Source organism: Diplotaxodon limnothrissa, linkage group LG8 (genome assembly GCF_057381915.1).
Source record: "Diplotaxodon limnothrissa isolate DT_005_m linkage group LG8, D_limnothrissa_male_GT1.1, whole genome shotgun sequence".
NCBI classification, from domain to species: domain Eukaryota; kingdom Metazoa; phylum Chordata; class Actinopteri; order Cichliformes; family Cichlidae; genus Diplotaxodon; species Diplotaxodon limnothrissa.
In genome coordinates, this window is record NC_140603.1 from 31,576,211 (window position 1) to 31,588,328 (window position 12,118).

Below are 12,118 nucleotides of genomic sequence, written 5' to 3' on the forward strand. Positions count from 1 at the left end.
TAATGACCTGTCAGTTTGACGAGAGGGGTATAATATCACTCTCTGTGAGTGACTCAGGTGTGTCAATTAGTTTGTCATGTGTTTGAATGAATGTTGAGATGAGTTAAAATTTTTGTGTTTTAAAGCAAAGTTAATATTCATAATTTAATTTCCAAAACTTGCATATGATCTTCAGTTTGTAGCGATCTGCTGACTCTCACACAGCTGCTGGAGCAAATAGAGGTCCGTCCACTGCTGCCACCGGTGTTAACGTCTTGAATGAATGAACCTGCTCAGAACTCCAGAACAGTTTCATGTTTTGCTGGATGTCTGGTTGGTTTCATCTCTTGCATTGTTAGAGATGGGCCGTGGGATTGGAGGTGCTTTTGGCAGGGAATTTGGGCCAAATAAATGGGAAAGTGTTGCAGTAATTTTGGAGACTCTTTTGAAAGAGGAAGGGGTTAGTATTTATAAGGTGACATATGTAGTGTTTCCAAACTGTTAAAATGTGTATTGTTTGCTGATGACACCACTCTGTACTGCTCAGGTAAAAACCTAGAACAGCTTCTGACTGCAGCGGAAAAGGAGTTAAATATATTAAAAAACTGGTTTGATGTAAATAAGTTATCGTTAAATATAAAGAAAACAAAATTGATTATTTTTGGCACTAGACAAATGAAAAATGTCTCTAAAATCAGGGTTAATGGAATTGAAATTGAAAGAGTGAATGAAAATAAAATTTCTTGGGAGTGATGATTGATGATAAGCTGAGTTGGAAGTCTCATATAAACCATGTGAAAACAAAAATGTCAAAAACCATCGATATTCTCTATAAAACAAAGCATGTCCTGAACAAAAAATCTTTATACACACTTTATTGCACTCTGTTGCTTCCATATATGACTTACTGTCTGGAGATATGGGGTAATGCATATAAAACGAACACTCTTCATATTTTCAAGTTACAAAAAAGAGCTATAAGAATTATAAACCAATCAAACTATATAGAACCAACTAACATTGTGTTTATTAATCTGAATACCCTGAAATTTTATGATTTAGTTGAATATAAAATGGCACAGATAATTATAAAGCACAAAATAACTTGCTTTGCCCCAGTACTCAGAAGCTGTTCAAAGTCAGAGAGAGTCAATATGACTTAAGGGGAACAGATTTCTTTAAGGAAAACAAGATGAGGACAAATATAAAGCAGAGATGTGTTTCTGTTAGAGGAGGTAACCTGTGGAATAGTTCTGACAGGGATTTAAAAAGGTGGAGTTCATTCTCCTGGTTTAAAAACATGTTTAAAAATATTAGAAAAATATATAAATCAAGAATGAAAAGAGCAAAAATAATAAAACTGAAACTCTTGACTCTTTTGCTTTGATGTAGGTACCTTTCTAAGGGGGAAACTTTTTTTTTTTTGTTTGTTTTTGCTTTGTTTTATTCTTTGCTTCGAGCCCTGTGTACAGGAGCTGCATACAAAAAGATCTTTTGTTAAAGGGTTGGCGTAATAAGCAAAAGCTTCAGCCAAGACCTTTTGATTAGCCTTGTCTCGTGCTTTCTTTCTTTGTGGTAGATCTTTGTTCTGTATTCACTGAGATGCTAATCAATAAAATCAAATCAATAAAAGATACAATAAGGCCTTCGCACTTTTAGTGCTCGGGCCCTAACAAGTGCTCAGACTGCGCAGACGAACATGCCTGCGACTCACAAAGTGTTACACCAATAATTACGCCAAATGGTGATGTTGACTCGCAGAATCAGCCTACGGCATCAAACTGTACAAACTTCTGACAAAGTTGTATTTTTACTCAGTTGTATATAGAATTTGCATTCTATTTTTATGCTATTGTATATTTTATTCTACTGTATATAGTATTTTATTTTATTCTATTCTGTACAGTTGTGTACAGTATATTATTTGCATTGTATTCTAATTTTTGCTTCATAACTTTTGCACTGTCCACTTCCTGCTGTGACAAAACCACTTTCCCACGTGTGGGACTAATAAAGGTTATCTTATCTTATTAAGCTGCGGGTCAACAGAAAGCTTCACCCCATGCTCACCCTACCTTTCTGCTCATCAAACAGCAGGTGCGGTGAATCTATACTGGGGCCAATATTGTTCTCCATTTATATGCTGCCTAATTTTTAGAAAATGTAACATTTGTTTTCATTCATATGCCGATGATACTCAGATCTATCTTCAGCTGAAGGGAAACAGTCCTGCCTCACTAGAACCCTTACTTCAGTGTCTCGGTGAAGTTAAATCCTGGATGGCCTCTAACCTCCTTAACTTCAATGAGAACAAAACCGAAGTGCTAATTTTTGGACCAAGCGGCTATCCCAGCACCTCTAATGTTAACCTGCGCAGTCTTGAGCCTTTTGTCAAATCACATGCCAAAAATCTGGGGTTATATTTGACAGCAAGTTCACCTTTGAAAAACAGCTGAGCTCAGTCGTACAGCGGTCTTTCTTCAAACTGAGCCTTTTATCTAAGGTGATCATTTTTATCTTTTAAAAACTTTGAACGAGCGATTCATGCTTTCATTATATCCCAGCTGGACTATTGTAACTCCTTATATGCTGGAGTCAGCCAGACCTGCCTGGCAAGGCTGCAGTTGGTCCAGAATGCTGCAGCTCGTCTTCTGACACGTACTAAAAGATGTGAACACATTTCCCCGGTGCTCGCCTCTCTCCATTGGCTCCCTGTCCGCTTCGGAATTAACTTTAACATTTTTGTTGACCTACAAAGCCCTGAATGGACAGGCTCCCGGGTATTTGTCTGAGCTCTTGCAGACTTATACCCCCTTAGATCTCTTAGATCAAGTGATCTTTTGCTTTTAGCTGTACCAAGGTCGAGGCTGGTTCATAGAGGTGATCGAGCATTTGCAGTCGCAGCACCTAAGCTGTGGAGTAATTTACCCCTACACATCAGACAGGCTTTCACTGTCAATCTTTTTAAATCTTATCTTAAAACACATTTTTATTTACTGGCTTTTAATACAGCATGAGAGTTATTTGTTAATTCATATTTGGTGTTTGCTATCAATACTCTAAGTTGTTTTATTATGTATTTTGTATTCTTGTACAGCACTTTGGTCAACGCTCCTGTTGTAATTAAATGTGCTATATAAATATATAAAATTAAATTAAAACAGAAGAAAATGGTATTGAGGTGAAAAAGGAACATTTTGTCCCGGACTTCAGCTACAATGAAAAAGACACAAAGCTGGAGTTATTCTGCGTCTTTACGTTGCAGCTGCCTCTTCTTCTCTCATCCTCCCCCCTCCCTCTAATAGGATATTATGGTCGACAGTATCGAACGCTGCACTGAGGTCTAGCAGGACAAGCACAGAGATGAGTCCACTGTCAGAGGCCATAAGAAGATCATTTGTAACCTTCACTAAAGCTGTTTCTGTGCTGTGATGAGCTCTGAAACCTGACTGAAACTCTTCAAATAAACCATTCCTCTGCAGATGATCTGTTAGCTGTTTGACAACTACTCTTTCAAGGATGTTTGATATAAAGGAAGGTTGGAGATTGGCCTATAATTAGCTAAGACTGCTGGGTCTAGAGATGCTTTTTGAGTAAAGGTTTAACTACAGCCAGCTTGAAGGCCTGTGGTACATAGCTGATTATTAGAGATGTATCTATACAACTGACTACGTGATCAGTGAATACATTAGGCAGGAGAAACCTGAGAAAGAGGAGCAAGGAGAACCATGGTGGAGGACAGGCCCCTGCACAGTGTGCACCCCCACAGATAGAGAACATGGCTGGACTGAATGACAGCACCGAGGCAGGCTCAGCTGTTTCTATTAATAACAATAATAATAGATTGGATTTATATAGCGCTTTTCAAGGCACCCAAAGCGCTTTACAATACCACTATTCATTCACTCTCACATTCACACACTGGTGGTGGCAGCTACAGTTGTAGCCACAGCTGCCCTGGGGCAGACTGACAGAAGCGAGGCTGCCAAATCGCGCCATCGGCCCCTCTGGCCAACACCAGTAGGCAAGTAGGGTAAAGTGTCTTGCCCAAGGACACAACGACCAGGACAGAGAGCCCAGGGATCGAACCAGCGACCTTCCGGTTACAGATGCGATTCCCAACCCCCTGAGCCACGGTCGCCCTTATTCATCACTTTCATGATGAATAAGGGCAAAGCAAGTTTGATTGTTTTAGCTTTGAAAAGAACAAAAACTTTCAGCAGACCTGCAGTTTGCTGCCTCATCATCTCCTCTTCCTCCTGTCTGATAGGTTTCAGAGTTCCTCCTCTTCGTGTTTCACTTCCTGATGATCTCTTTGTTTCTCTTCACTGATCATCACAAAATCAATCAAACAATTAATTGAATCTGATTCTCTCCATGTAAGAAAGATACACATGATTTGGTGTCATGCAGACATTTCAGTAGCAATTTATAATCAATCGTTCAGTTCACAGTGACTAAAAAGAAAATTAGAGTCTGAAGTTTCTGAGGTTCGGGCTTCATAGACATGCTGAGGAGGAAGAGATTTATTTATGATTGAACCGGTTTCTTAGGTCTGCTGAAGGATGCTTTGATTCACACTTTGGGATAATCTGACATTTGACAGAAATCATTTTAAAAACCATCAGACTTGCTTCTGATGCCTCGAGGCTGGACTCCTGTAACACATCGCACGCTCATCTCTCTTACAAGGAGTCTAAAAAGCTGCAGACTGGTACCAAAAAAGAGAGGTCACATGACTGCTGCGATGCGTCGACTCCCGGTGACTACAGAACAAAGCGTGTCTGCTGCGTCCACACATTCCTGACCATCCTGCAGTTAAAGGTCATCTGAAATGGCGCCGTGCCTTCCCCGTGTCTGCACCTCTGGAACAACCGCCCAGCTGGTCTCAGATCAGCTGTAGCTCTTTAAATCCAAGTTCAAATCTTTCTGTGGAGCCTTTGAAACAGCTGATGGTTGGAGGCAGGTCGCGGTCGTGACCTCTGCGATCTTCAGGGTTAAACAAGCCACGAAAAGAGCTCTGAGTGCTCAGCAACAGGAAGTGATGTCAGAGTATCAGCTGGATCATGGAAGCAATACAGAGATGATCAGATTGTTTTATTGATCAATTTGTCTTTTTTTTTTTAACTTTGTTTTGGTTCGTCAGATTTTGTTTTCAGGGATCATTAAAATGTGAATTTGAAATATTGATGTAAATGTTGAATGCCTCTGATGTCAGCGTTCCTGGTATGGGCCTCAGAGACCTCTGTTCTTCCAGACGTGCAGACGTTAGCTTCTTCTCTGCCTGCAGAGAGCGCTCAGTGAGAAACATGGAGCCTCGTCTAAAAGGCTCAAACTTCCTGATAAAAAGCAGCTGCTCCATTTGGGCAGGAAGTAAATAAATCAGGAGATAAATGGAAAATAAACAAGGAAGTAAAGCAGGAGCAGTGAAAATATTTCATTAAATGTTTCAAACTCGTTCAGGAGGAGAACCACGGACAGGTGACCTGCACTAACATTATATGCTGAAAGTAATCAGAGTACATCAAAAATGCTCAGTAACTGATCACTTTCTTATCAAACATGTTTGTTAGCCTCAGCGTGCTAACAGTTAGACTCCTCACATCCCAGCGCTGACCCCTTATTGGTCAGATCAGAAACAGACTCCTCCCACTTCTCCATGGTTTCCTGACTTTACTTCATGTGCTGAAGACGTCTACGCAATGCTGTCAACTAATTGGGTATTATTGATCCAAGGATCAAATTATCAGTAAATGGGCTTCAGGTCAGGAGCCAATCAGACGCCTGAATTCAAGTCATTATGATGATGATCCTCTTATATAAATGGGATAATCTGAAGTTTACTGTCAAGTTCAAACTGCACGTCAGGGCTCAGCATGGCTGAAGTCTGCCTGGCAACAGATGAGTGCCGTCAGCGCTGACATTAGCCAATCGCAGTGTTCTAAAAATGAAAAAGCAGTTCAATCAGTTTTCACTTAAAACTCAAAAAGATACATCGATGATTTTACAGGTCAATGAATCCACAGCAGCAGGATGAGGACGCTTTGTTTTAAACCTCACAAAGCTTTTCAAAATAAAGCGCTGAAAGAAGGCTTTAAATAAAGTTTAATCTTGGGGTCAGACAGCAGCTCCACTTCTTTAATATTTAAACCTCATGAAAGTGATGAGCAGTGTGGGGTCATGTGACTCCAGCCTGAGAATGAGACTCAAAACATCCTGTGGACACAAGCTGCTCTCAGGAGGAAGAGGTGGTGGCACAGCTACAGCCAACCCAGGGACGCACAGAAACAGCTTCACGGCCTCTGAGGTCATGTGACAGCAGCGATGTAATCCACATCGCATCTGACAGCACCAGATTTAACTTCCCGTCTGCGCGCACAAGCTTATATAAGCATAAATCTCCCTCAGTGGAAACTATCCACACACACACACGCACACACACTCTGGATCAATAACTTATACAGACCGTGCATCTCACTTCCTGTTAATTGAACAGATTCTGCTCGATCCATTGGCCGCTCTGACTCGCTGACCGTCCTCTCCCCTCGGTTCAGTCAGCTGGACTCTAATCAGACAAAACCAGGAATGTTAATCACGCTTACAGCCATCAGCTCACATCTCATCACGCCAGCCTCCTCCTGTCCCAGAGAGCATGTTCGAGTTTATTGAACCTAACTGAAACCCTCAGAGTTGGTTGAACAACAAGGACACTTTCAGGTGAAAACATCCCAATTTAAAACAATTATTCATTATTTATCTTTCATCTCTTCATATGATGTCAGTTTTTCAGAATAAAGTAAGCGAGAATCAAACTTTACAAATGTTAGACTTTTATTATGAAATGATACACAAAAATAGGAACAGACAAACACTCCCTGCTTACATCACTTCCTGGTACAGACATCATCATTACATTTCACATTACATTACAGCCTTGCTACAGTGCTAGCAGCTAGTTAGCTCACGAGCTAACCAAGTTAAATACAATAAGTCAGAGCCGAGGGCGGGGTTCTGTGGTTAGGGACAATCAGAACTGTGCCCCCACCCCCCGATATAGTCGCTCATACAAAAACTCCAAGCCTCAGGGCTGACAGCACCTGAACGCAGCACAAGCCCTTCAGGAAACACTTCAGGGCCCATCAGTATCGACATCATCATCGTTCACTTTAAACACATTTCCCTCTTACTTCTTGTCACATGGTCCCCGCATGCACACACACGCACACACAGGTAAGAGCACTGGAGTGTTCAGTAAAGGTTTCAGGAGCAAAGAGGAAGTGAAAGGTCACGTGACTCCGCCCATAGCAGAGGGTCAGAGTAAAACAACTAAACGTGACAAGGCTTTCCTGACCTTTGACCGTTTAAAGCTACATCAGTGAGGGGAAAAGCATGGCTAAAATCTGCCCGGTAACAGATGAGCCATAGTTTTGACATTGACCAGTCGGACAAGTTTGCGGCGTCATCAGGCTAACCTTTGAATCTGGTCATGTATGAGGTCATGTGACTTTAGCTCAAGGACTAGCCTATGAAGCTAACATTTTCAGGAACTCAGGATCCCCACAGGGAAACGTGAAGGCACAGCTCTGACTAAAGCTGGTCCAGTCCCTGAAGGGTCCAAGTCACAGGTCAAAGGTCAGATATTACAAGATCTCAGCATTAAAACAAGTTCAGACTCGAGAACGGTTAGTCTAAGCTCACTGACATAACTATAGCGATTCCGAGTCGACACAGTAGCGAACAACTGCAACAAAGAAAATCTCCGATAAGAGAGCGACAAACCAGTCTGAACAGAGACGGACCACAGGGTGTGCCAGCTAAACCAGCAGCAGCTCAGGTGGCCACAGCTCCGCCTCCATAAACCCTGCCATCATCATAATAACTAGCAGTGAGTCACGTGCGTGCCGTCTAAAGTAACGGCTAAAACACTTCCTGAATCTGACCTGTTACAGCACAACACTGATCGTCACGGTCGAGTTCATGAACCGAGGAAACTCAAAGCTGTGTCCTGACGACAGAAGCGATTCAGTTCATATAAAACAACCCAAAAAAGGTGAGCCCCTCAGGAACCCTTACATTAACCATGCTGGTGTTTCAGAGTCCTCCAGAGAAGGATGCTCATGAAGACGTGAAGGTCATCCAAGTCCTGTGAAACCCAAAAGAAGAAGAAGAACATGCAGACCAGAGGAAAAACCGTTTGTAAGGCGCTGATTACGGATCTTTGGGAGCTTCTGAGAAAGCACTGAATCTTAAGCCTGTCAGCTCATCTCGCGGTTCAAAGTCTCCTTTGGATGCTGGTTTAAAGCCCTTTGGAACTCCTGGTTCCTCCTGACTGCCTCTCTGTGCTGCGTATGAAGGAGCCCCGGGTGGTATCCGGCTAGGCGCCGGGATCGTGGGAACCAGGGTGTAAGTTAAAGGTTCAGTTTTTGGGTGCATGGGGTAAAAGAGTATGAGACAGATCCAGAGGTAAACATCTGTCTGAGAACTCCTGTGAGGTAAAGTGAGGAAGTGCGCAGTGAATCCTACAAACATCTGGATCACAGCTGGAGGATAAAGTGTTTCTTTAGTGCTGGAGTGGATCTTGTACATCATAAAAGCCAGTGAGTGTGACCTAAAAATGTGTCTTGTGACAGTCTCACCAGTAGGGGGTGGTCTCTATGTGGCCCCAGCTCTGCCATTCAGGAAAGATTCCTGCTGATGTCCGAGGGCTTCCAAACGGATCAAAGTCCGAATGGATCTCATCTCTCTTGTCTCCGCTGCGGTCGCTCTGGAACGGTACTCCAGCTGGACTCTTAACGGCCGTGCTCCGACTGTTTCGATCGGCCGTTGCCAGCCGATAGTTGTTCCCAAGGTTGTTGTCCCAGAACGTCTGGTCCTGAGTCTGGTACCGGATACAGAACTCCACTTTTCCAGAGGGCTTGAGGAGCTCTGGGAGTGCGATGGAGAATGAAAAGGTGTCGGTGTCGGGGCAACCGTAGACGTTGTTCAGGTACTGACAGCGAACGTCCTGGAAGGAGCACCAAGAGTCAAAGGTGATCCGCACCCAGACAGACTTCTCAAAGCAGATGTTTCGGACCTGGACAGTACCCGAGAGCAGGTGTTCCTGGACTGAACAGGTCTCCAAGCACACCTGCTGGGCTTTGAGACGACTCCTCAAGTCTAGGTAGTCTGCGGCTGGCTGGGTGAAGGCCAGAACCAGGCAAGAACCACAATCTGCTGGATCTGGAAGGAGGAGATGAAGAAAGGTGTCAATAAAGAACATGAAGCTCAGCTGAAATGTTCTGACTTCCCAACTGCTTCAGGGATGCAAAAAGAAGAGCAAAAAACAGGCTGTGAGTAAGCAACCCGGCACAAAGAAGCTTCCAGAACAAATGTATTGATTAATAGATTACTGATTTGTTTGTTGTTAAGTATCAGTGACCTCCTCCGTCACCTTTGATGTCTGCCAGGTGCAGTCCGGAGGCAGCACCCTCGATCTCGGTCAGCAGCTCGCTGAGCGCCTCATCTTCGCACTCGTTGTAGACGTGGACAGTGGCGAGTGCCAAACCCCGCGAGTCCGCAAACACCACGGTCTTCCTCTTCTTCCTCCTTAACAGCCCCAGGCTGCCGCTGCTGCTCTCTGCGCCCGCTGATGGTGCCGTCGCCATCGCGGAGGTAAGGCAGGGTCGCAGCGGTCGGCAATGCGGCAGCAGAGCGACTGAGGATGAGGAGCGCTTGTTGCAGTTCCCGAGGAAGGAGCGCAGAGGAGGTGAGCTGGCCAGGCAGATCCTTACGGCCACGTCGATGGGCATGATGGGAGATGGGCCCCCGGGGCGAGGGTTCAGGACATGGAGGACCCTGAGGAAGACAGAGGGGGCCAGTATTCAGAGTGCAGAAGAAGAAATCTCCATTAATTTGAATAAAGTCACTGAAGATAACGACTCTCTGCAACACCAAACACCTGAACTACGTATGGCCTCTCAGACGAAGTTCAGAGCGCTCGAGATGACGGCCCGTGATCAATCGTGATGAAAAAGTGACCAATCAAATAATTCTTTCCTCGTTAATGAATTAAATGGTCAACATTCTGTGATCTTAATACATTAAAACTGCCTAAAAAGCAGGTACGTCAGGTGTGCTCATACAGGACCAGCACTCATTTCTGAGTCCTGGACTGACCTTTAGACCTGACTGTGGGTTTTCAGAGATTCTCTTTCCTGCCTGTCGTTTCTTTTGTTCAAAAACTTGGCTGTGTGAAGACGGCGAAGAGCGCAGGAGGCCCAGGTGTCTTTAGAGGTGATTTTACACAGAAAACACACAAACTGGACGCTATCATAGAACTGCAGGTCCAAGTTCAAATTAAAGAGCTGGTAAAAGTTGAGCCTTAATACAGCGTCTAAAAATCAGTCACATGCAAACGTTTTTTCATGCAGGAAGTGAGAAAAACTCCAGCGTGTGTCTGTGGGCCAGGTTTCAATACAGCAGTGTGATTGGCTGGTTCTGCTGATCAATGTTTGAAACCAATAACCACCAAGTGATTGATTATTGGGCATCTTTACTTAGTTACCTTTAGCTAACAGGTATGTCGGACACACAAACATGAGACTAACACGAGTCAGGTACGTTTGCATGTTTCTGATATCACATGAAGCGGTGCTGACAGAGTAATCTGATTACTGAGTGCATGGTCAACAGTCAAAGCCAGATTATTGATGACTTGCTTTGTAATCTGCAGCTCTGTGATGAATATGTCAACACTTCTCCGATTTTAAAGCTGACTGACCCGGCGGTTCTTCTGATCGATGTTTGAAACCAATAACCGACAGAACCATCGCTTATCGATCAGTGCCAGGCTGACCTGCAGCTCGAGTTCACAGACTGATGATGAAGAGGAGGATGAAGGCTGTGGCGCAGTTTAATATTTGAGCAGCTCACCTGGTGCAGTTCATGGAAACCTGTCGCCCGGTTCGGCCCGTCCCGGACAGCCGCGGGGTTTCCCTCCGTGTCCACGTTTTTTTTTTTTTTTTGTTTGTTTGTTTGTTTTTTTTTACTTTTTTTCTTCGTTTATTTTTCCGCCATTTTAAAGTCCGACCACTGCCTGTCCGCGCGCACCGACACGCCCCCTGACAATCCGAGAACGGGGAGAGAGAGAAGCCAATCAGCGCTCGGCACCGTCAGCTGGTCAAACTGACAGCCAATCAGAGAAACGCCAAATAGAGCGAGCGAGAGAGTGAAGGAGAGAGCGCATTTATCGGGACGGAGAAGGTGGGCGGGGCCTGATGCACGCTGAGCTTTGACTGACAGGTGAGTTAAGAGGAAGAAATGCAGGTGTTAGTGAGTGAGAGACGCCACTGATCACTGCCAATCACGCTTCTGTACGTCATCCACCCGCCCCTCTTAAACTGACACATGTACCTGAAACAGAGTTTGCTGTTTTTAAAGTTACCACATAAACAAAGTTATGATTTCGATCTGTCTCATGTGTCTCTGATCCCGTCAATGTCATCAAGGTGGACTGATGAGGACAGAGTCTTCTGCGGTGAAGCTGCACCTGCTGAAAGATGGACGAGACGACCGTCCTACAAACGTCCCCACAGGCTGGTCGAAGCTGCTTTCCTTTTTACTTACAGATTTCAGCTGCAGAGACCTCAGGAAATCGCTGAGTCTTGTCAGACAGACTGAGGGCTGACAGTTCCCACAGTGAACAGGTAAACTCACAGGTAAACTCACAGGTAAACTCAGAGGAAGCTTCAGCCTTAGCTGCCTCATACATGATCAACAGACTGACAGACAGTTTGCCTCCTCTGCAGACCGTGAAACTGAGGTGAGGACAGGATTAGACTTTTAGACTGTCCTGCAGCAGCAGCTTTGCATGATTCAAAGATCAGAATAATCCTTCTTTGTCTGTTACTAGTTGCAGCTCCTTGCCCCCCCATTCTTGTAAAACAAGCTGTTTTAGTGCCTTCCCTTTAAGGGGGGTTTGTTCTGATTGACTGACTTCAGGAAGTCTGCAGAGGGGCAGCCTGTAGTGCTTTAGAAAGACGCTGATGTTTAGTGAGGAGTCAGAGGTACGTGTGATGTCACATGATGTAGATTTAATCTGTGAGACATTCAACTTTATTTATAAAACACCCTTTAACAGAAACATACCTCCAGCAGAACC

The 12,118-nt window shown here is 44.2% G+C and overlaps 1 protein-coding gene across 6 annotated transcripts in view; it reads right to left on the reverse strand.

The window, feature by feature from the left end:
* Positions 1-11,082, reverse strand: part of ppp1r3cb (protein phosphatase 1, regulatory subunit 3Cb) — a 48,083-nt gene extending 37,001 nt beyond the window's left edge. The window contains exons 1-5 of one of the 6 annotated variants that reach the window (XM_085361707.1): positions 10,891-11,082; positions 9,410-9,813; positions 8,616-9,198; positions 8,053-8,122; positions 5,797-6,544 (exon numbers count right to left, since the gene is read on the reverse strand). In XM_085361707.1, the coding sequence (XP_085217833.1) occupies positions 8,095-8,122; positions 8,616-9,198; positions 9,410-9,813; positions 10,891-10,904 (1,029 nt within the window). In that variant the 5' untranslated portion in view covers positions 10,905-11,082 and the 3' untranslated portion in view covers positions 5,797-6,544; positions 8,053-8,094. Of the gene's footprint in view, positions 1-5,796; positions 6,545-6,813; positions 9,199-9,409; positions 9,814-10,890 lie in introns of those variants that run through there. The other 5 variants (XM_085361709.1, XM_085361706.1, XM_085361704.1 and 2 more) reach the window with 5 other exon arrangements.
* Between the last annotated feature and the right edge of the window lie 1,036 nt (positions 11,083-12,118).